The sequence below is a fragment of the Trichechus manatus genome, unplaced genomic scaffold, assembly GCF_000243295.1.
Source record: "Trichechus manatus latirostris isolate Lorelei unplaced genomic scaffold, TriManLat1.0 scaffold00088, whole genome shotgun sequence".
Lineage (NCBI taxonomy): Eukaryota > Metazoa > Chordata > Mammalia > Sirenia > Trichechidae > Trichechus > Trichechus manatus.
Window position 1 is genome coordinate 5,642,422 of NW_004444024.1, and position 22,901 is coordinate 5,665,322.

The 22,901-nt window shown below is 37.6% G+C and overlaps 1 protein-coding gene across 1 annotated transcript in view; it reads left to right on the forward strand.

The window, feature by feature from the left end:
- Nucleotides 1–22,901, forward strand: part of UVRAG (UV radiation resistance associated) — a 363,460-nt gene that overhangs the window by 170,941 nt on the left and 169,618 nt on the right. The window contains exon 8 of the mRNA XM_004381978.3: nucleotides 4,651–4,777. Within this exon, the coding sequence (XP_004382035.1) occupies nucleotides 4,651–4,777 (127 nt within the window). The remainder of the gene's footprint in view (nucleotides 1–4,650; nucleotides 4,778–22,901) is intronic.

Sequence of the window (22,901 nt, forward strand, 5' to 3'; positions counted from 1 at the left end):
GCAGCTCTAGACTCGAACGGAGCTCCGCAGCCCCTCAGGAAGAAGCAAAGATGGTGTATGGAGCCAGATATTTGAGCGAAAGGAGGGGGAGGTGGTGAGAGGTAAGGAAGAAATCAAAAGAAGCGGAAAAAAAGCAACACCAGCAGCCAACAAATGGCACTCAGAGAGCCAGCTAGTGCAGGCTGGTGGAATCCAAGTAGCTGGTTCTTCTCGGACAAGAGACTGTGTCCACGGGAAGCAGAGGAAGCTGAGTGTGGGTGAAGAAGGGTAGGGGGTGGGAAAGCGTGTATCGCAAATTACTGGAGCTCCGCAGCCCCTCAGGAAGAAGCAAAGATGGTGCACGGAGCCAGGTATTTGAGCAAAAGGGGGGAAGGTGGTGAGAGGTAAGGAAGAAATCAAAACAAGCAGAAAAAAGCAACACCAGCAGCCAGCAAATGGCACTCAGAGAGCCAGCTAGTGCAGGCTGGTGGAATCCAAGCAGCTGGTGCTTCCCGGACAAGAGATTGTGGCCGTGGGAATCAGAGGAGGCCGAGTGGGGGTGAAGAAGGGTGGGGGGGTGGGAAAGCGTATATCACAAATTACTGGTTGTTTTGTCTCCTGCTGGAAGCTCCGTGAAGCTGCTTTCTCGTACCCCCTATTTGCTGGTCTCCAGTAGGAGTCCAAGATGGCGGATCCACGCTGCGTTAGCTGGTAGGGGACCTCTGCATGAATCTCTCCTCACTCTCCATTCTCTGTCAGTTTTCTCACTCCATTTGGTGCTGTGCTGAGTTCTTTATCTCTTCATTTGCTGTTTTAGGGTTTCAGGATTGTTGTTTTCTCTGTTCGGCTTAGGTTTTCGGATCTTTGCTGTGGAGGGACAGCATGGTGCTTCTGCCTAGAGCGCCATTTTGCCGGAAGTCCTCCCTTTGCCTATTTTTTAATTGGTTTGTTAGTGTCTTTGCTGTGGAGTTTTAATTTTTTGTGAATTTAGCTTCTATTAAGCTAATATCTAGTTTAATGAAAGACAGCTGGATTCTCACATCTGTTTCTGTAGTCAGTCTGTTGCAACATCACTGTCTTAGTTATCTAGTGCTGGTATAACAGAAATACTGCAAGTGGATGATGATTTAACAAACCGAAATTTATTTTATCTCAGTTTAGAAAGATAGAAGTCCAAATTCAGAGTGCTAGCTCTCAGGGAGGGCTTTCTTTCTCTGTCGGCTCTGGAAGAAGATCCTTGTCTCTTTGAGCTTCTGCTCTGGGAGATCTTCATGTGGCTTGGCATCTTTCTTTCCCTGTTTCTGCTTCTCTCCCTTGCTTGTTTAATCTCTTTTATATCTCAAAAGAGATCGACTCAAGATACATCCTCATCCTGCCTCATTAACATAATAAGCGTAACCTAATCCTCATTGACGTACCCATCTGCCTTGGAAGAAGTACAACCAGAATGCTACTTAGAAGCGAGGATGCCAAGACTTTGTCTCACGTACTTTGAATGTGTTATCAGGACAGATCAGTCCCTGGAGAAGGACATCATGCTTGGTAAAGTCGAGGGTCATTGAAAAAGACGAAGACCCTCAAGGAGCTGGATTGACACAGTGGCTGCAATGATGGACTCAAGCATAGCAATGATTGTGAGGATGGCACAGGACCGGGCAATGTTTTGTTCTGTTGTACAGAGGATCCCTATGAGCTGGAAAGGACTGGAGGGCACATAACAACAACAACAGCAGCAACAACAATCCTGCCTCATTAACATAACAAACACAACCCGTTCACAAATGGTTTATAATCACAGGCAGAGGTTAGGATTTACAACATATATTTTGGGGGGACACAATTCAATCCAAAACAATCACAAATCTTATATGTTCTGGAAAACTCCACTGTACTCTTGAGGGAAAATGAGAGTGAAAAAGGGAAATAACAGCTTAGTATCATTACAAAAATAATTTTGATCTCACAGACTCTGAGAAAAATGTCAGGACCATGGTTTGAGAACTTTTGCCTTATACTTTTTAGCTCTGACGTGAGCTATGAAAATTTTTTCCTTTAATATGCCATTTACAAATTAGTCTGTCTTTATGAAAAAATGTTTAACATTGCCCAAGATTTTCTTTATAAAGTCCCATAAATGGAAATGTGTGCTTGCAAATAGATGACTGTATCTGTGATAATCAGATCAGATACAGTTTTGTATATAAAGACTAAAATCCAATTAAAAGCGATCTATTGGAGATATATATGTGACATTGACTACACTTGGAGTAAGCAGATAAATAGAATACAGAAACCCATTAGGATACACTTATGGAAAATTAAGATCTTTGAGCACTTGTCTTTGATGTATTAGAAAAGAAGCAGAACCAGAACCAGATCCTACTTGGCAGAGTTTGTTTACTTTGCTCATCAGAAATTAGAGCCAACAATCCTGGTTTTCAGTGACTTGATATGTCTCTGTAAATGGGCCAGTTTCCGCACATGGACCATAACATAAATACACTATACACATACCTTCGTGTATTAGCTTAGTATTTAGATCAACTTGTAACCTTAATTCTTTGAATCTAGAAAACATACCCTAGTTTACGAGTGTACCCTGGAATAGAGCACGTTAGCCCCTAGCCAGACATAGAGCAGGTTAACCCTGCTGGTGTATACCATCAAGTCAATTCTGACTCATAGTGACCCTAAACATATTCCTGTGTTGCCTAAAGAGTCGCTTTTCTTTTTCTCTGTTTTCTTTGTCTGCCCAGGTAGAATTCAGTTTACTTATTTTGTGAAAAAATTCAAGTTAAGGAAATCAAACACCTGGTACTTAGAGGCAAAAGACTGCTTCCTAAGAATTTACGTATTTTTTTCCGCTTCAGTGATGTAAGAACCTAGGCTTCCTGCTCACACAATAGGATTGTTAAAGAAATAAATCCAGATTGTTTCTTGGTTCCTCTTTCTTTCATGGTAAGCAACCTCATTTTTGTCCTTTGTTTTTATAGTTGATTGACAGGCAAAACGGCTTTTGCCTTCACTGGACCGAAACTTATAGAAAGCAGGGACCATAAGAGTATGTAGTAGGCCCTCCATAAGTGTTTGCTTTATTGAAAAAAAATTGCTTAGGAACATTTTTTTGAAAAGGCACATTTCATAGACTTTTCCAGTCAGTATTAATAATGATGATGTATGTAAGCTTTTCTGCTTCTTTTCTTGGCTTGAATGCTTTAGTAAATGATCATGCCATCTGTTTAGAATCAGTATTTCAGGGATGAGGAAGAAAGCATTTTGGGTGAGAAATCATTGCTGTAAAGTACTTTCTACACAATTGCCAAAAACCATTTTCCATGCCCATTTCTTGGAAAGCCATACCATTACTCATCTTACTGATTTCCCGTGCTTCCTCATTGTCTATGAATCAAGTGGAGATGCTGATTTTTTCCTTTTAAAGCTTTCCAGCAGCTTATCCCAGGGCCTGTCTAATTTATTTAATTAATAGATTTTCCATTGCAGTTTTAACTTGCTATTACATACCTTAAGTGGTTGTTGTTAGCTGACATTGAGTCGGCCCCAGACTCATGACGACCCAGTGTTACAGAAGAGAACTGCTCCATAGGGTTTTCTTGGCTATAATCTTTATGGAATAAGATCGCTAGGCCTGTTCTTCCACAAAGCTGCTGGGTAGGTTTGAACCTCCAGTGTTTAGGTTAACAGCTGCTAGCAAACCGATTGCGCCACCTGGGCTCCTTTATACTAGATACAGCCAAATTGAAGTTTGGTTAAGATTTACAACATGGGAAATCATGAAAAGTATATTATTGACACTATTAATAAAGACCAGAAGAGAAGAGCATATACATTCATAGGGCAGTAATTGTGTATACATGCATATGTGTGTAAGCACATATATACCCGCTCCTCACTTAATCAACATGGTTAGGTTCCAAAGACCAGGTTGTTATACAAAAATCAGTGTTATGCAAAAATGGAGGATGACCACATCAGATCACAAAATAGAGGATGACTGCGTCATTACACAACTGCAAAATTAGATCATTACATGACTACCAGATCACATCATTACATAACTGCCAAATTACATCATTACATAACTACCAGATTACATCATTACATAACTGCCAAACCACTGAGAATCATGTCCCAGCCAAATTGACACATAACCTTAATCATTTATAGTCAACGTTACTGTGCATTTTTATTTTTCCAGTATTACACCTATTTCTTTTCTTTTTTTGCGGCGGGGGTGGGGGGGGTAATTGTTAATGGCATTGTATTTTTAACCTTGGTGTCTACATGTTCATGTGGAATTGCTGGGTCATATGATAATTTTATGTTTAACTTTTTGAGGACTCCATTTCATTTTTATTAATACTTATTTGTCTCGTTTTATTGTGACATTAGGGAAGGGACCTGAGATATATTCTAGTATCTTTGGTGTCCTTTAAAAAAAAAAAAAACAACAACCCAGACTGAAGATTGATTTCTACTCTTATTCTTTGCTTATTTCTGTATTCTTTTCATTACAGTGATGGCCACTGATAATTAAATTACTTGAGAGACCCACAGGTTAAACCATGATATATTTTGAAAAATTGTGAGTTTTTATTTGTTCATAGTATTACTTTCCTATTCACAAATTTACCTGTGATTTTATTTACTTAGAAAAAAGAAAGTGAATGTCTGCAATTAAAAATTTTGGTGCTTCGAAATGAACTGGAAAGACAGAAGAAAGCTTTGGGACAGGAGGTGGCATTACTGCATAAGCAGCAAATTGCATTACAGGACAAAGGTGAGTAGAAACATCATACAAACAGGTCAACCTCCACATTTTGTAGTTTTTATTTATTCTTTTCTATAGGCTCAGATAGTCAACTCTCTGCAAATTTGATAGAATTTTCTTCAATTTTTAAGTGTTACATACATACAGAAAAATGCATGAATCCATAGGTGTACAGCTCACTTTTCACAGTGTGAACATACCCATGTAACCAGAATTCCCAGGAACCTAGCACCCAGAAGCCTCCTCATGCTCCCTTCCAGTCACTATATCTCCAGCTAGACTAACCACTACCCTGACTATAAGACCACAGATTGGTTTTGCCTAATTTTGCACTTTTAAAAATAGAATTATAGAATATACACTCTTTATGTGTCTGAATTTGCTCAACATTTTTGTGACATTCAGCCTTACCTTCATGTAGTCAGTTTATTCATTCTAACTGCAGAATAGAATTCCATTGTATGAATATGAATTTATTCACTCTTACTATTGATGGCATTTCAGTAATTTCCAATTTGGGGCTATAAAATATGATGCTTTTATGAACATTCTAGTATGTATTTCTTAGTGAAGATTTTTATGCATTTCTGTTGTGTATAAACCTAAGAGTAAAACTATATGGTCATAGAGTATGCGTGTGTTCACCTTTAGGAGATCGTATCAAAAAGTCTTCCAAAGTGGTATTGACCTGCTGAGTGAAATAAGTCAATCACAAAAGGACAAATATTGTATGATACCTCTATTGTAAAAACCCATGAAAAAGTTCACACACAAAATGTAACAATCTTTGTTGGTTACGAGGGGTGGGGGTGGGGAAAATACTAAATAGGCAATAGATAAGTGGTATCTTGGGTGAAGGCTGAGACAGTACACAAAACAGGGGAAACTAGCACAACTTGTACAAGGAAAGGTCATGGAAGCCCCAAAGACACATCCAGACTCCCTGAGGGACTGAATTGCTGGGTGGAGGGCTGTGGGGACCATGGTCTTGGGGAACATCTAGCTCAATTGGCATAACACAGTTTATAAAGACAATGTTCTACATTCTACCTTGGTGAGTAGCGTCTGGGGTCTTAAAAGCCTGTGAGCGGCCATGTAAGATAGTCCACTGGTCTCATCCCTTCAGGATCAAGGGAGAATGAAGAGAACAGGTTGCAAGGAAAAGATTAGTCCAAAGGACTAATGGTCCACAGCTACCAAGGCCTCCACCAGACTGAGTCCAGTACAGCTAGATGGTGCCCGGCTACCACCACTGACTGCTCTGACCAGGATCACAACAGAGGGTTCTGGACAGAGCTGGAGAAGGATATAGAACAAAATTGTAACTCACCAAAAAAAAAGACCAGATTTACTGGCCTAAAGGAGACTGGAGAAACCCTGAGAGTAAGGTCCCCAGACACCCTTTTAGCTCAGTGGTGAAGTTATCTCCGAGGTTCACCATTCAGCTGGGGAGTGGACAGCCCCGTAAAACCAAATGGGACTAATGAGGTACAGTAGTCCAGTGACAGGGGCCAGAAGGCAGAAGGGAACAGGGAAGCTGGTGATAGGGAACCCAAGGTTGAGTAAGGATATTGTTTATGTGAGATTGTTAACCATTGTCATAGGGCAACATGTGTAGTAACTGTTAAATGAGAAACTATTTTGTTCTGTAAGCCTTCCTCTTAAGTGAGAATAGCAGCACAATTGGAAGAGCATAGTCAGTATCACTGAACTGTGCATGTAGTAATTTTTGAAATGGTGTGTCTTTGGCTATGTGTATTTTCACCAAAAAAAAATGGTTGAGAAGTTAGAGGGTTGACATGTTGTGGGGTTGTTAACCAATGTCATAAAACAATATGTGTACTACTGTTTCATGAGAAACTATTTGTTCTGTAAGCCTTCACCTGAAGTACAATTAAAAAATAATAATAATAATTTTAAAAAATTAAAAAAAAAGAAAAGTGGTATTGACCATTTACCTAACCTTCAACCAGCAGTGTATTAGAGCTCTTGTTCTACCTCTTTGTCAGCATTTGGTACTCTTTTTTTTTTAATCCTTTCTAGTGAGTATGTGTTAGTATTGTGTTGTGGTTTTAATTTCTATTTCCCTGAAGACTAATGAAGTTGGGCAACACTTTTTATGTTTATTTGCGACATGGATACACTCTTTTGTGAAGTACCTGTTGAAGTCTTTTGCCCTGTTTTTTTAGTTGGTTTGACTTTTTTGGAGGGTGTAGGAGCTCTTTAAGGAGCACCACGAACACAGTAAGGAGCCCTAGTGGAGCAGTGGTTAAGTGCTCAGCTGCTAACCAAAGGTCGGCAGTTCGAATCTACCAGCCGCTCAGTGGGAGAAAGATGGCAGTCTGTTTCCGTAAAGATTTACAGCTTTGGAAACACAATGGGGCAGTTCTCCTCTATCCTGTAGGGTCACTGTGAGTTGGAACTGACTCAGCAGCACCTGACAACAGCAAGAGAAGCTCTTTATATATTTCATATAAGCATTTTTTGTTTGAAACATGCATTACAGTTACATTCTCCCACTCTGTTGCTTGCTGGTTAACTCTTTAGTGATATCTTTTAATGAACAGAAATTCTATTTGATTAGTCTTTTCCTTTATAGGTAATGCTTTTTGTATCCAGTTTAAGAAATCTTTGTCTCAAACTTAACTGAAAGATGCTATTCTGTGCTTTCTTTTAAACTTTTTACTGTTTTATATTTATATCTAGAATTCATTTTTGTGTATGGTGTAAGATAAGAGTCAAGGTAATTTTTTGTTACATAGTCAATTGACCCAGCACCATTTATTGAAGATATCTTTTGTTTTCTCCATTGCTCTGCATTGTCATTTTTGTCATAAGTCAGATGCCTATATATGTAAAAGTCTATTACAGTACTGTCTGTGGCCAATCTACTGGATATAAAGTGGAGCCACGTTGGTTTTGAATTGTGTTTCTCTAATAACCAGTGATCTTGAACATCTTTTCATGTGCTTATTATAGTTGATCTTTGTATGTTGATTTTATATCCAGGGACCTTATTAATTCTAATAGTCGTTACGTTATTTTGGCTTTTCAATGTACACAATCTGTTTACTTGCAAATGATAATATTTAAATTTTGTATTTCTTATGCCTTTTATTTATTTATTTTTTGCCTTACTGTACTGTCTAGGACAGCCAGTACAATACTGAATAGATGTGGTGACAGTGGATATCTTTGTCTTACTTCCAGTTTGAGGGCAAAAGTCAATATTTCACCATTAAGTATGATGTTTACTGTAAAGTATTTTGTAGTTCTTATTTTGTAATTTGCCTTTTTCAGGTCATTTACCCACTTTGTCATTTTGTGTTACTGTTTTTAAAATAAATTCATAAGAGCTCTATGTGTGATTTCTTTTTAAACGTCGGTTTTACTGAGTTATAATTTACATATAATCAAATTCATCAATTTTAAATATACAGTTTGATAAGTTTAACTAATATATTCATTCATGTAGAAACCACCACACTCAGTGATACAGAGCATTGTCATCACCCTAAAAATTGCCTTTGCTTCTTTGTAGTCACTTCCTTTCCCTAACCTTTAACCTGGCTGTTACTGATGAACTTTTTTGACATCATTTTGACTTTTTCAGAATTTTTTGTAAATGGAATCACAGAACGTGTACTCTTTTGTGTCTGGCACTCTTTCACTTAACATAATGCCTTTGAGATTCGTCCATGTTGTTGTGTGTCAGGAATTCTTTCCTTTTTATTGCTGTGTCGTATTCCACTGTATGTATGTACCACAATTTGTTTATCCATTCACCTGTTGATGGACATTTGGGTTGTTTCCTGTTTGGAATTATTATGGGTAAAGCTACTGTAAACATTTGAGTGTAATCCTCTGTGTGAACATATTCTCTTGGTTAAATAACTAGAGGCAGAATTGCTGGATTTAGAGTATGTGTTTAACTTTATAAGAAACTGCTAAGCTGTTTTGCATTTCTACCAGCAATGTATGAGAGTTCCATTTACATTCAAACATTTCTAATTTTAGTCATTCTAGTGGGTGTGTAGTGGTTTCACATTGTGGTTTTAATTTATATTTTCCTGATAACTAATGAGGTGTTAAGAATGTTTTCTTGTACTTATCTGTTATCTGTATCTCTTCTTTGTTGAAATATCTGTTTAAATCCTTTGCCTGTTTTATTGTTGAGTTTGCTTCTTTGTTTACCAGCTATGTGACCCTACCCATTTAATTAGCTTCGTCTCTAAACTGAGGCTCAGAATAATACTTACGCCTACACCTCACTGAGTTTTAATAGCTCCCAAGTTCTGCTAACGCTATTGGGCTGTGAACCACACTTTCTGTAGCAAGTATGTGTATGATGATCAGTTGAGTTGTAAAAATATAAAGAGGAACAAAATACATTCTTCTCTTTTATTCCTGTATCACACTTCGGTGGGTTTCTGTATCACTTAAGATAAAGTCCTGACTCAAGAAGACTTACAAAGGGCCACATCAAACGGAATGCTTCAGTTCCTTAAATATGCTTTGCTCTATGTCACCTACTGTCTTAGTTATCTAGTGCTGTTATAACAAAATACCACAAGCGGGTGGCTTTAATGAACAGAAATTATTTTCTCACAGTTTAAGAGGCTAGAAGCCTGAATTCGGGGTGCCAGCTCTGGGGGAAGGCTTTCTCTGTCCACTCTGAGGGGAGGTTCTTGGTGAGCATGTGGCGTGTGTCTTCTCCTCACATATGCTTGCTTGCTGCTTTATCTACTCTTTTATCTATGAAAAGAGATTGATTTAAAACACACCCTACACTAACACTGCCACATTAACATAACAATGAAAACCCATTCCCAAATGGGATTATAACCACAAGTACAGGGGTTAGGATTTACAACACATTTTTGGGGGACACAATTCGATCCAAAACACCTAAATTCAGGCCTCTGTTGCTTTCTCCAGAACACTGTCTTTGACTCCCTTCCCCTTCTCCTTTCACCCGTAACTCCCAGGTTACGTGTCCTGTTGTGTTTCCATAGCACCTTTGTGTTTTTTCCATTACAGCATTGTCATTGTTACTTTGTCTTTTCCTCTAGACTGTAATATCACTGAGGGCAGGGACTGCCCAAGTACTACATGAAATATTCTTATATCCTTTGTGCTTGGTATTGTGCCTGGGACATAGTAAACATCCAATAAGTATTTGTTGACTGAATGACTCATACTCATGATTATCAGTCTAATGTTATGAGAATCATTGCTAAAGAAAGAAAACTTCTCTAGCTTGTAGTTTAGCATTCATTTGAAAATACAGTGACATCTGCGAGAGCCGGAACACAACCAAACTGCCTTTTTTTCCAGGTCTCACAAGTTTTCCACCTTTGACAGGGTGTAGTCTTAACTACTTTTCTGTCGCTCATTTTAGTGGGAAGTATTTGAGTTTTCCTTCTCCAACAGGTTTCCTCCTTACACAGGTTTCCTCCTTACACAGGTCCTGGCTTTTGCAGGTGTTTGGCAGTAATTGTTAAAAGCTATCTACGTTCCATTACAACTTGCATATTGACAGCTATAAATGCAGATTTGATTGAATAAAGCCATTTAAAAGCATGAGACGTTGTGAATAAAGTCCATTTTTAGTCTTTGTTAGAATGGCTCCAAATAAATAGACAGTTGTTGTGTACATACACCCCAGACTTGCTTCAAGAGGTTTCATCTTCTGGGAAAAGAAGCATTTTTTATGGTGTCTTGGCAGTACCAGCAACTTTTGCTATACATGTTCAAATTGCCTGCTAACTGTAACATGTATTTCTATATATCTTAACTTCTTCAAGATCACCAGTTTTCAAACTGATAGCACTATAGGGCATTAGGAGCTTTTGCCTTTTCCTTTTATCATTTTTTAAAAATAATATTTTTTTGAGTTTTTGGTGAAAATTTATACAGCAAGTTAGGTTGCCATTTGACAATTTCTATACAAATTGTTCTGTGACATTAGTTACGTTTATCACAGTGTGTCAGCATTCTCTTCGTGTTCTGTTTGTTCCATTTCCAGTACTTTAGTTTCCCTGCCCCCTTATCTCTTCATCTTTGCTTTTGAGTAATTGTTGACCTTTTGGTCTCATACCGAGGTTTTTAAGTAAAGCACCAATCTTATAGGTGATATCCTTTATTTTGTGTGCCACTCTGCTGTTTTGCTTAAAGGTGACCTCAGAGGACAGGCTCAGGTCTAGGTTTAAAGAGTGTCTCAGAGCAATAGTCTCAGGGAGTCCTCTGTTCTGTATTGTTTGTTTGTCTGGCTTTATTTTTTTATTTTATTTTTTTAATAATTTGAGTTCTGCTCTACATTTTTCTCCCATTCTATCCAGGACCATATATTGTGACCCTTGTCGGAATGGTCTGTAGTGGTAGCCAGGCACCATCTAGTTCCTCTGGTCTTAGGCTAGATGAGAATGTGGCTCGTATAGAATTGTTTCTTTTCTGAGCTTTTCCTTACTTTCTTAATTTTTTGCTCCTGGCTAGTAGAGACATGTGGTTGTGTCTTAGATGGCCACTTGCAAGCTTTTAAGATCCCAGGTGCCACTTACTTCACTAGGAAGCAGATCATGATTTTTGTTAACCATGTTAAGTTTTGCCTTTTTCTAATAATAACTACAATATTTCAAGTATGATGCTTGTCACTATATATAAACCCATTGCCGTCGAGTTGATTCCAACTCATAGTGACCCTATAGGACAGAGTAGAACTGCCCCATAGAGTTTCCGAGGAGCAGCTGGTGGATTTGAACTGCCGTCCTTTTGATTAGCAGCCAAGTTTTTAACCATTGTGCCCCAGGGCTGCGTATCATGTATATAAGTGATATGATTTAATTGTCACAGTAACATTTTTATTTGTGCTATTATTTGCATTTTACAGTTGAGGAAACTCTACGTCAGAGTCAGAGAGGTTAACTAGCTTACTTAAGTTCACACAGCTAATGAGAAGTGAAGCTGGAATTTAAAATCTTTTCATTGATACCAAAGCTCTTAATTACTGCATTATACTACCTTTTTACAAGTAGTATGAGGTATAAAGCCCATGGAATGTATTTTAGTTTAGCAAATGTTACAAAGTCCCAAGATGTCATCTAGTCTGGCACCAGCCTATAAGCAGGTGATTTCTATCCTATTTAAGAGTCTGAGGCGTAATAATAATTGCTGATATTTATAGAATGCTTGTTAGTGTCAGGCAGTGTCACATGCTTCTAGTCTTTATCTTATTTATCTATTCTTATCTTCTTTACTTACTAATACCCCTGTGGCTTAAAGATACTATTATTATCCTCCAGTTCACAAATGAGGAAACTAAATCCCTGAGAGGTTAAGTGATTTCCCCAAAGCCATAGCAAGTTGTGGCAGAATCTGGGTTCCCACATACTGCTGCCTAACAATACTGTAAAGGAAGATTATAAGATTTGTAGGCAATTGTTCTACTATTTTAATTCTTTCAGTCAAGTAAGTTGAACATTCTTTTGTCTCCATTTTGTCATTCAGAGAAAAAAGATGGTAATACTTAAATTGAATATGCATTTACCAGGATGGGTCAGAACAGTCATTTTTAACACTGACTTTGTAATTCAGGAGCCCTCCTCTCACTTTTATTTATGTTTTTGAGATGAGAATTATTATGCATTTCACTTGGAATCAGAAGATTAGCAGCTAATTTGTTGACAGTATAGTCTCCGAACTAAGGAAGAGAGTGCTACTGTTTTGGCTGTGTTTTTCTGCCCATTGGGAATCTCAGTGGACTGTGGTGATCAGCACTGTGTAGTGGGAAATAGTGTATGGAAACAGATGGCTGATTTATTTACTGGTAAATCCTGGTCTACTTGTTGGGGATCCCCATTCTTTGCAGTGATTGTTCTAGATAGCCAAAATCATACTTACTCTTGTCTATTCAGAGTAATGTTTGTGTTGAACGTTATTCTTCTACATTTACGTAAATGCACTGTTTAATGAATCTTGAACCAAGTTAAGGTATTTCAGCACTTGAGTCACTGATATTGCTAAAATGAAGGGGAAAATGTATTTGTCACTTGCATTTGCAGCTGTGATGTAGTGTGTTTGCTAGCCAGTAGTAAAGTGATTTCCTAATATGAGTTTACTAGAGGGTTGTTACATATTATGACTTCTCTTTGGCACTTAATGCTTTTCTAGGCACTTGATTCTGAGCCCAAGTGTTCAGTTAGAGTATAAAGTCAGTACTATCTGATATTTAATCTTGACTTTGTTACTGATTCTTCTAAATGACCATAAAGGAATTACTTAGCTTCTGCATCTTTTTACACATCTGTGCATTTAGGATAGCTGCTCATAATAGTGCCATAGGGATTAATGTGTGTAAATGTTTGGAAGAAACCAAGTGCTTATTTTATATTTTAGTTTATAAAAATTCACTGTGGCAGGATGATTTATTGGAAAGAGGCAAAAAGATAATTTCTACCCATGCTGCTGACTTGCTGAGTGGCCACATAACTCCAAGGGGTCTAATTACCCCACACCCTTAGTTCTTTCTTTCCTATACCTCAAAGGCAGTGGTTCTGAACTTGTGTTCTCCAGCAACTTCCAGCTGGGTCATAAGATGATCTTTTCAGTATTAATGTTTATTAATGTATATGTTTTCATTTCTGGAAGGTATTAGTAGTTTAACTTATAACATTTAATAAAAAACAGATTTCCCCTCATTAGTGTCACATGCTGAGTAACCCTCCTATTAACATTTAATTATATGTTCTTTTACGGGGTCATTTGCCCTAACTCAACCCCGAAATCTTTGAGAAGCAATACTCTATCAAAATTAGTTTGCTGGAAATTTGATTTAGAAAATGGTATGAAACATTGGTCTTAAGGAAATGTGTTTAGTAGACTCTGGGTTTCTTATAAGCAGATGCTGATAAAATCCAAAAAGAACTTTTCAGTGGCACCTGGGGAGTGGTATTAACTTTATAAAAGCAGAGTTCCCCAATCTTTGTAGGGAGGAGCTACTCTTTAATGCAATTCATTTCTTGATAGTAAGAGTAACATATATGTAGTATTTTATAATTAGAAAGTACTTGCACAGAGGTGATCATATTTGATCCTTAAAGCATCCTTGAAAACTAAATAGGGCAGATATTGTTATCTTCATTTTATATATGAGGTACTGGGGAGGTAAATGACTTGGCTGGGAACACACAGACTGTTATGAACAAGTTGACATATGGACCCAGACCTTTTAACTCCACATTCCATGCTTTTCTCACTATTCCACACTACCTAAAACCTTGTAAAGTACATTCTCATGAATTATTTCATTTGAAGCCTGCATAAATCCTATGAAGCAGATACGTTTTGTTGAAATCCTGTAACACGCTAAAGTTTTGAAAGAAGCATAGATAGAATTTGAACCCAAATCTTACTGATTCCTAAGCCTGTGGACTTTCCAGTGTAGTGTACTGCCTTTGATAGGATCTACTTGTTGTTTTTAAGCACTAAAATTAGCTCTGATCTTAGCAGTCAAGCCAATCGTGTAGAGGTATGAAAAGTATCAATTGTTTCCCATTGCCTGTTACAGAAGCCTATCAGCTTTTCAGGGGAGGAGGAAAAAAAAAAAAGTTTTCTCTTGGCACAGAATTCTGAGAGGAATTTAGCATGCAGTTTCATATGTGTAAGATATTAAATATCATAATTAAATCTAGTCGATTGTAATTTTGTAAAAGTTACATCAAGAAATATCTATTAACCCTTGAGCAGGGCAGCATCATAAATCATAGTGCAGAAAAGGCATTTCTGCAGGGAGGGAAGCTAAAGCAGTCCAAGTATATTGCTTTTTGGTCATCTGTCTTGATGTAGGAAACCCACAAGGGTGACAATTTATTGGTTTTAACTGAAATTTTGACAGAAGTTGACCATTGGCCAATCTGAGACCAAACTCTCTGGTGAGTCTGTGTTTTGTTTTGTTGATGGAGGCATGATTCATATTCTTAAGCTATTAGATTTACAGTATCCCACATTGATACTTGGTTATTAAAGTTAAAGTACCTGACTTAGGAACGTTCTTGCAGAACAGAGGGGCTGTCTTAGTTAACAGGGTGGAATGTTGGTGTATGCCTGGACAGGGCCAAATTTTTCAGAAGGCAATTTTGGAAGATGGTATTTGCTTTCCCTCTCTCCCAAGGATCTATTCATTTGACAGTAAAGATACGTGCATAAAGAATAAATCCATGTCTATGCTGAAAGCAAAAGAGGGTACCATTGAGATAGCATAGATTGTGACACAGTTCTCAAAGACAGAAATTAGTACTGTATTGATGAATGGGTCTTGGTGGCACAGTGTTTAAGTGTTTGGCTGCTAACCAAAAGCTCAACAGTTCAAGTCCACCAGCTGTTCCTTGGAAGCCCTATGGGGCAGTTCTGCTCTATCTTACAGGGTCACTATGAGTCGGAATAGACTAGACAGCAGCGGGTTTGGTTTTGGTTTGTACTGATGAATAAACTAGGATATAGAAAAACTGCTTGGAATTGCCAGATACAGAGAATCAGGAACTAATTGTGGAGCGATAATCAGGGTAGCTAGACCTAGTGGCCCATTCTCTTTCCTCTCTGTATCTTGAGTAACTCCCTATAATATTTGCTCCAGCTACTCTCTAGATGTAATGGATTTCGGACCTGGTTAGGTCTCATTATATGAGTGTTTGACATGGTACAAAGGTGGAGCAGAATCTAAAGTAAATATGGACTTCCACAGCTGATCCAGAGGGAAAACATGAAAGGCAGCTCTACTTAGGGGTGAAATACCCTAAAATAACACAATCTCAAAGTAAACTTCTCCTTATTTTATAGTTGTGGTGGTTTAAATTAAAGGTACTGCTTTCTCCCAACATATATACCCTGATGGAAAGCTTAATTGTCATTAGGACCTGCCCACTTACACTGAGCTGACACTGTCTTCCCATCCAGGATGAGGACTTTTATGTAAATAAATCTTTGTAAATTCAAAGGAAACCTGCACCAGTTGCCTATACTAATCAATCTAATCACTTATTCATGAATTTGAAGGGAGAACCAAGGGTCATCAGATATTTGAAGAAAACAGCATGAAAGAGACCAGTTTGCACAAATAGAAAAGCAGATGCAAAAGAAACACAAAATACAAAGAGTAGAGACAAGTTTAAAAAAAAATTAATATTCTCAGACTTAATTACGTCCTCTGCCTAGGGTGTAGAAAGCTGGAAAAAGCTTCACTTCCACTGTATCAACAGGAAGAAGCTAGATAATCTACAAAATCATAACTTTCCTTGAATCCATCAGAGAGCTAAAATTGCAGGGCATCTAAGTAGCCTGATATCTAAGATAGGACCGGCACCTCCAAGGAGAGACAGGATGTGAGGACTGAATCACCAGTGGCAGAGCCTGGGAGCAATTTGAGGCTTCCATATAAGAAAGTAAAGTAATTCGGCTAAAAATTTCAATAAATTGCTAATGGCCAAGTGTGGGCTAGTGTGAAGGTACAGCAGCTGTAAGGGTAGTTCATACTTGGCTTGTAGTTTCTTCTGCACAGACCTCAATTGAATATTCCAGGAAAGATTGGAGGCAGGGCAGGAAATCATAGAAAGCCTCTGTTAGTTGTGTAAGTCCAGAGGAGGGGAGTGGCTACTGCAGCAAGAAAGGCATACCTATAACCTTTCTTCCCTAAGAACAAAATCCTAATCCTCTGGAGAAACAGCTGCAAATCCTGCCATCCTCAGGGCATAGATGAAGACCCATTGTGTCTGGGGGGAGGAGAAAAGGAAAACAAAACAAAACACTACCCTTGGGGATGAGGCAGGAAATTATGCTGGACGTGGACTATTTGAGATCTCCTGTGAGGAAGGGACAGGACCACTGAGAAAGTCTTAACCCTGATCCAAACAGGGCATGCCTAAGTCTAAGGCTGGTGAGATCAAAACGGAAACTCCCTGCCCCCCCCCCCACCAGGCTGCCAAGCACAGAGTAACAAGCCATAGTTATTTACCACTTTGGGGGAAAAGCATGGTGAGACCCTTACTTAGGTGCAGATTCACAGGGAATATCTAAATCTGAGGATGGAACAGGAACATTGAGAAAAAGCCTCTGGCAAACCATCCCCACTCCAAACGCAAGGAAAAGTTAGAGGAATTTGAAGACTCTAGTGTACTGAACATAACCATGGCAGTAACAAAACCCAAACTCATCTCAATTCTTAATTGAATTGACTCAAATTTCAGAATAACAGCCTAGTAGAAGAAGAGGCATGCCCTTTTCTGGGCATAAATGCTATTCACCTCACTTTCTACTGTCCTGCACATGATGTTTGGCATTTGTCATGGATTAAGTTGTGTTCTCCAAAAATATGTGTCAACTTGGCTAGGCCATGAGTCCCAGTATTGTGTGATTGTCCACCATTTTGTCATCTGATATAATTTTCCTCTGTGTTGTAAATCCTACCTCTATGATGTTAATGAGGCAGGATTAGAAGCAGTTATGTTAATGAGGCAGGACTCAATCTGCAAGATTAGGTTGTGTCTTAAACTAATCTCTTTTGAGATATAAAAGAAGCAAGCAGGGAGACATGGGGACCTCATACCATCAAGAAAGTAGTGCCAGGAGAAGAGTGGGTTCTTTGGACCCAGCGTCCCTGTGTTGAGAAGCTCGTAGTCCAGGGGAAGATTGATGGCAAGGACCTTCCTCCAGAGCCAACAGAGAGAGAAAGCCTTTCCCTGGAGCTTATGCTCTGAATTTGGACTTCTTGCCTACCAGACTGTGAGAAAATAAACTCCTGTTTGTTGAAGCCATCCACTTGTAGTATTTCTGTTATAGCAGCACTACGTAACCAAGACAGCATTCAATCAAAATTTTTGAGACAGACAAACAAAAAAATCCATCACCAGCCGCAGCGCCACCACCACTACCACCAAGAAAACGTTGTCAAGTGAACACATGAACAGAAAAAGACTCAGATAATCCAGATGTTGGAAGTATCAGAGATGGAATTTAAAATAACTATGATTAATATAATATGGAGCCCTGGTGGCACAATGGTTAAGAGCTTGGCTGCCAGCCAAAAAGGTGGCAGTTTGAATCCACCAGCTGCTCCTTGGAAACCCTACGGGGCAGTTCTGCTCTATCCTGTAGGGTCGCTATGAGTCGGAATCGATTCGATGGCAACAAATTTGGTTTGGTTTTTGGTTTATGATTAATATGCTAAAATGGCTCTTGTGGGAAGGTGAATAAGTGGATGAACAGAAGGAGCATTTCAGGAGAGAGAAGGAAACTAAGAAAAAGATATGGACATACTATAAATAAAAAACAATAACAGAGATGAAGAATGCATTTGACAGAGTCATCAGTAGATTTGACCTGGCCCAAGAAAAAAATCAGTGAACTTGAAGATAGGTCAATAGAAATTACTCAAACTGATGCACAAAGAGAAAAAAAGAGTATTTGGCGGGTGGGGGGTGGGGACAGAATATCCAAGAGCTATGGGACAATATTAAACGGTCTAACACATGTAATTGAAATCCTAGAAGGATAAGAGAAAGAGAATGGGTCAGAGGAAATATCAAGAGATAAGGGCCAAGAATTTTCCAAAAATAATGAGAGACATTTAACCATAAATCTAAGAAACTCAGCAGGATAAATTTACAACACAAAGAGAGAAAAATGGAAGTCCTAGGCCATCATATCAAATTGCTTAAAAGAAGAAATGAAGAGAAAATCTTAAAGACAGCTGTAGGAAAAAAAGACATATTACATACAGAAAAGCAAAGATGAGAATTGTAGCATACTTCTCAACAGAAACCATGCAAGCCAAAAGACAATGAAGTGACATTTTTAAAACAATGAAAGAAAAAGTGCCAACCCAACAAAAAATACCTTCCAAAAGTGAAGGTGAAATAAAGACTTTTTCAGACATCAAAAAGTAGGAGAATTCATTACTACCAGAACTACATTACAAGAAATGTTAAAGGAAGTTAAAGGAACATGATGCCAGACTGTGATAGTTAATTTTATCTGTCAGCTTGGCTAGGCTACGCTTCCCAGTTGTTTAGCCAAACACTAGTCTAGTTGCTGTCATGGAGTACTTAGATGTGATTAGATCAGTTGGCCTTGGGCACAGCAGATTACCTTCCGTAATGTAATCTAATGCAATGTAATTACTTTCCATAATGTAATCCAATGTCATTAGTCATTCAGTTGAGGTCATACCAGTGTAGAGTGGATCCTAAACCTAATCATTTCTCAGTTATAAAAAACCCAGAATAGATACACACACGCGCGCACGCACACGCGCGCACGCACACACACACAAAGGGAAAGACAGATGCCATCTGAACATCATCTACCAGCCAAGGAATGCCAAGGAACCAAGGGGCTACTGACAAGGAAGCAATCAACATGGTCAAGACCCTGATTTGGACTTTTAGCCTCCAGAACTCTGAGAAAATAAATTTCTGTTCTTTAAAGCTACCTACTGTGGTATTTGTGTTACAGCAGCACTAAGTAACTAAGACACAGACAAACTTGGATCTTGTACAAATAAATTGAGATCTCCAGAAATGGTTAAAATGAAGGTAAATATAGAGGTGTTTTTCTTATCTTGAATAGCTCTGAAAGGTAATTAACTCTCTAGAGCAAAAATAGCAATGTTTGTGGATTTACAGCATGCATAAAAGTAAAATGTATGCAAATAATAGGAGAGAATAATTGGGAATGTACTATTTTAAGGTTTTTACATTACACATGAAGTGGTGTAATATTTGAAGGTAGTGTATAAACTTGGACAACTGCTAAAAATTCTAGAGGTATAAATAAGTCAATAGTGAATAGAAAAATCAAATCCTTAAAAATAGAAAAAACCTTTACTCCAAGAAGAGGAGGAAAAAAGGAACAAAGAACAAATGGAACACATAGAAAACAGCTAGCAAGATGGTATCCATGATTAAATTAAATGTAAATGGTCTAAACAGCCCAGTTAAAAAACAAAGATCGTCCATATTTGATTAAAAAAAGCAAGACCCAGCTAAACACTGTCTATAAGAAACCCACTTTGAATATAAAGATATAGATAGATTAAAAAGCAGAAAGGTGGAAAAAGATAATATCATGCAAACACTAATCAAAAGAAAATAAAGTTGGCTATACATAGAACTTTCAGTTATATAAACCATATTCAGGATCATAAAACATACAAACACAAAAGAATTAAAATCAAACAACATATGGTCTCTCACCAAAACAGAAATAGACTAGAAATCAATAACAGAAAAATAACTGAAAAATTCGTGAAGATTTGGAAATATGCAAACACATAAATAAAGAAATAACAAAAATTAGAAAATATTTTTAACTGAATTAAAATTAAAATAAACATAGCAACATTTGAAGCAATACAGGTAAAACAGTGCTTAGAGCAAAATTTATAACATTAAATGCTTACATTAGAAAAGAGGAAAGGTCTCCAGTCCATAATCTAAGCTTGTACCATAAGAAACAAGAGAAAGAAGCTCAAATTAAACCCAAATTAAATGAGAGGAAGTAAATAATGAGCAGAAATCAGGGAAATTGAAAATAGAAAAATAATGGAGAATATGAAACCAAAAGGTTGTTCTTTGAAAATTAATAAAATTGGCAAGCCTAAGCTAGACTAACCAAGAAAAAAAATAAAGCACAAATTACCATTATTAGGAATGAAGAGGATAAATCACCACAGATCCTATAGAAATTAAAATGATAATACTTTGAATACCACAATGATAGCATGTCACAAGGACATAGGGACCAGGCTGAAGACTTCCGTTGGCCAAATCTGGGACCATTTGAGCACCAAGATAATCAAGTACAGTAATAATAAATCATTGAAAAGTAAAAATGAATCTGTGATGCTATACTGATAATAAATAGGCAGTTAATGGAGAAAGGAGGGCTCTTGCTTATAGTAAAATGCTGAGTGCTGATTGATGAATGTGTAGGGAGTACTAGAGTTAGAAAATTATTATTTTGCAACCAGCATAGGAAAGATAGATTCAAGCAGAAGTCACCAATGAAGGCTAAATCTAGGGAGAAATTTAGATGAGAAGCAGAATATATACTTGCTTTTAAAGATGGACATCATTGCTTCCAGATGTGATAGATACCCTGAGAAAGACACAACACCAGTCACCTGGTATTTGGACTGGTAATATATAACCCAAACAACCTCTGAAGAGATTGAGCACACCATTGCCTCAAATGTGTGCCTTTATAAGTGACTTAAATAATTTAGGTTGAGTTTTCTGAGGTATCTTAAATATTTAGTTCTTCTGTAGCTGAGCCTTAACTAACTAAAAATCAGTTTTATTCCAGAGCCCACCCCTGTAGCCACTGGGCTATATATTACCTTTCAATTAAAAGAAAATGGACTTGAATGTTTTGGAGAGATGATGCCAGTGTACCATCTAAGGCCTTGATTCTGATAAAGCCTGTGGAAAAACCTCTCAAGTGACTTTTTTCTGGGTTTTGATTTACTCTTTTACTTTTTATTTGGAAATCATTTCACACTTATAGAAAAGCTGTAAGAATAAGAAGAGTACAAAGATCACCTGTATCCTTCACCCAGGTTTATTTACTGTTAACATTTTGCCCTATTTGTTAGCTGATGATAATATTTTTTAAATTTAGTTTTCCTTTATGCCATATTGAAAGAAGGAGTTTTTGGGTTTTTTTCCCCTTTTGGTCATACAATAATATGTTCTGAAGAGTCTTTAAAACTGGGGAGGGTACGCACGGTTGTATTCTGAAGCTCAGATCTGTCTTGGGTCCTATTTGTGGTTTTACTAGAACTGTTAGAGTTGAGATAGCCTGATTTATCTGGGACAGAGAATAATACTGCCAATTTCTGTAGTGGTGGAAGAATTCATGTGCTTTCTGGAAAAAGTACACATATGGGGGTAGGGCTGTAAAGCTAAATATGTTACAAAATCATTGAGGTGAAGATTTGGGAAGAAATTATATTGGGACTAAAGATAAGTAGTGTTCCTTGATTAAGTTCCACTTATGGGGCAGAGTTCACAATTTACTGAGCTTACAGGTACGGTTGAGAGAGAAGAGTAGGGTGCTTAGAAATATGTTGATAAAGTTATTGCAGTTGGTGGATTTAGTGCTGAGGTCCAAACTCTGTAGTCTGATCAATTAATCTACCTCCTGTTGCTCCCTGTAGGAGGTATGTAAAAGAAGACTTTAGGGCATCTTTTCCTATTGGCTCCCAATTCATGAAACAATTCCTTTGTAAGATGTGGAACTTAATGTGTCAGGATCTAAAACTGTTTTTTGTGCTTAAAGACTTCTGAAGTTGTAATCAGGCCTGGATTTTCAAGGACATGAAAAGCTCTCATTTTCTTAGAGTAGGAAAATGTAAAAGAAAATTTTATAACCACAGAAATGGGAGTTCTAAACAATTGATATAAACACAAATATCAGTCATATGAACACAAATATTAATTATTGTAATGCTAAAGCAAACACCAAAAGGAAATTAAATATTCTATAATGAGATTGAAGTATGAGGATATCCATTAAAGTGTGCGATATTCACATAGTTCACGTCCATGGAGTTGAATGGTTAAATATTAAATATTATAACTAAGACTATCTAGGAACATGTAAAAAGGCTTGTGATATAATATGGAAAAATCGTAATACACATTGCCTATACACTATAATTGTACTAAAACAACTTATAATTATGAATAAGATGGTTAATGCATCTGCTGCTAACAGAAAGTTTGGAAGTTCGAGTCCACCCAGAGACATCTCGGAAGAAAGGCCTGGTGATCTACTTGTGAAAATCATCTGTTGAAAACCCTATGGAGCACAGTTGTACTCTGACACACATGGGGTCGTCATGAGTTGGAATGACTCAATGGCATCTAGTTTAATAGTTGTGTTATAGAGGTAAACACATGGGTAATTTTGCCTGCGCTACTCTTGTACTTTCAGTAATGTTATTATTTAGCATTTGTGGTCAAAAGCAAATTAACTACTTTTTTAAGAGAACCTACAGACTGGGAAAAAATTTTTGGACAGTACAAGTCAGACAAAGGTCTAATCTCCATAATCTACAAGAAAATCCAACACCTCTACAACA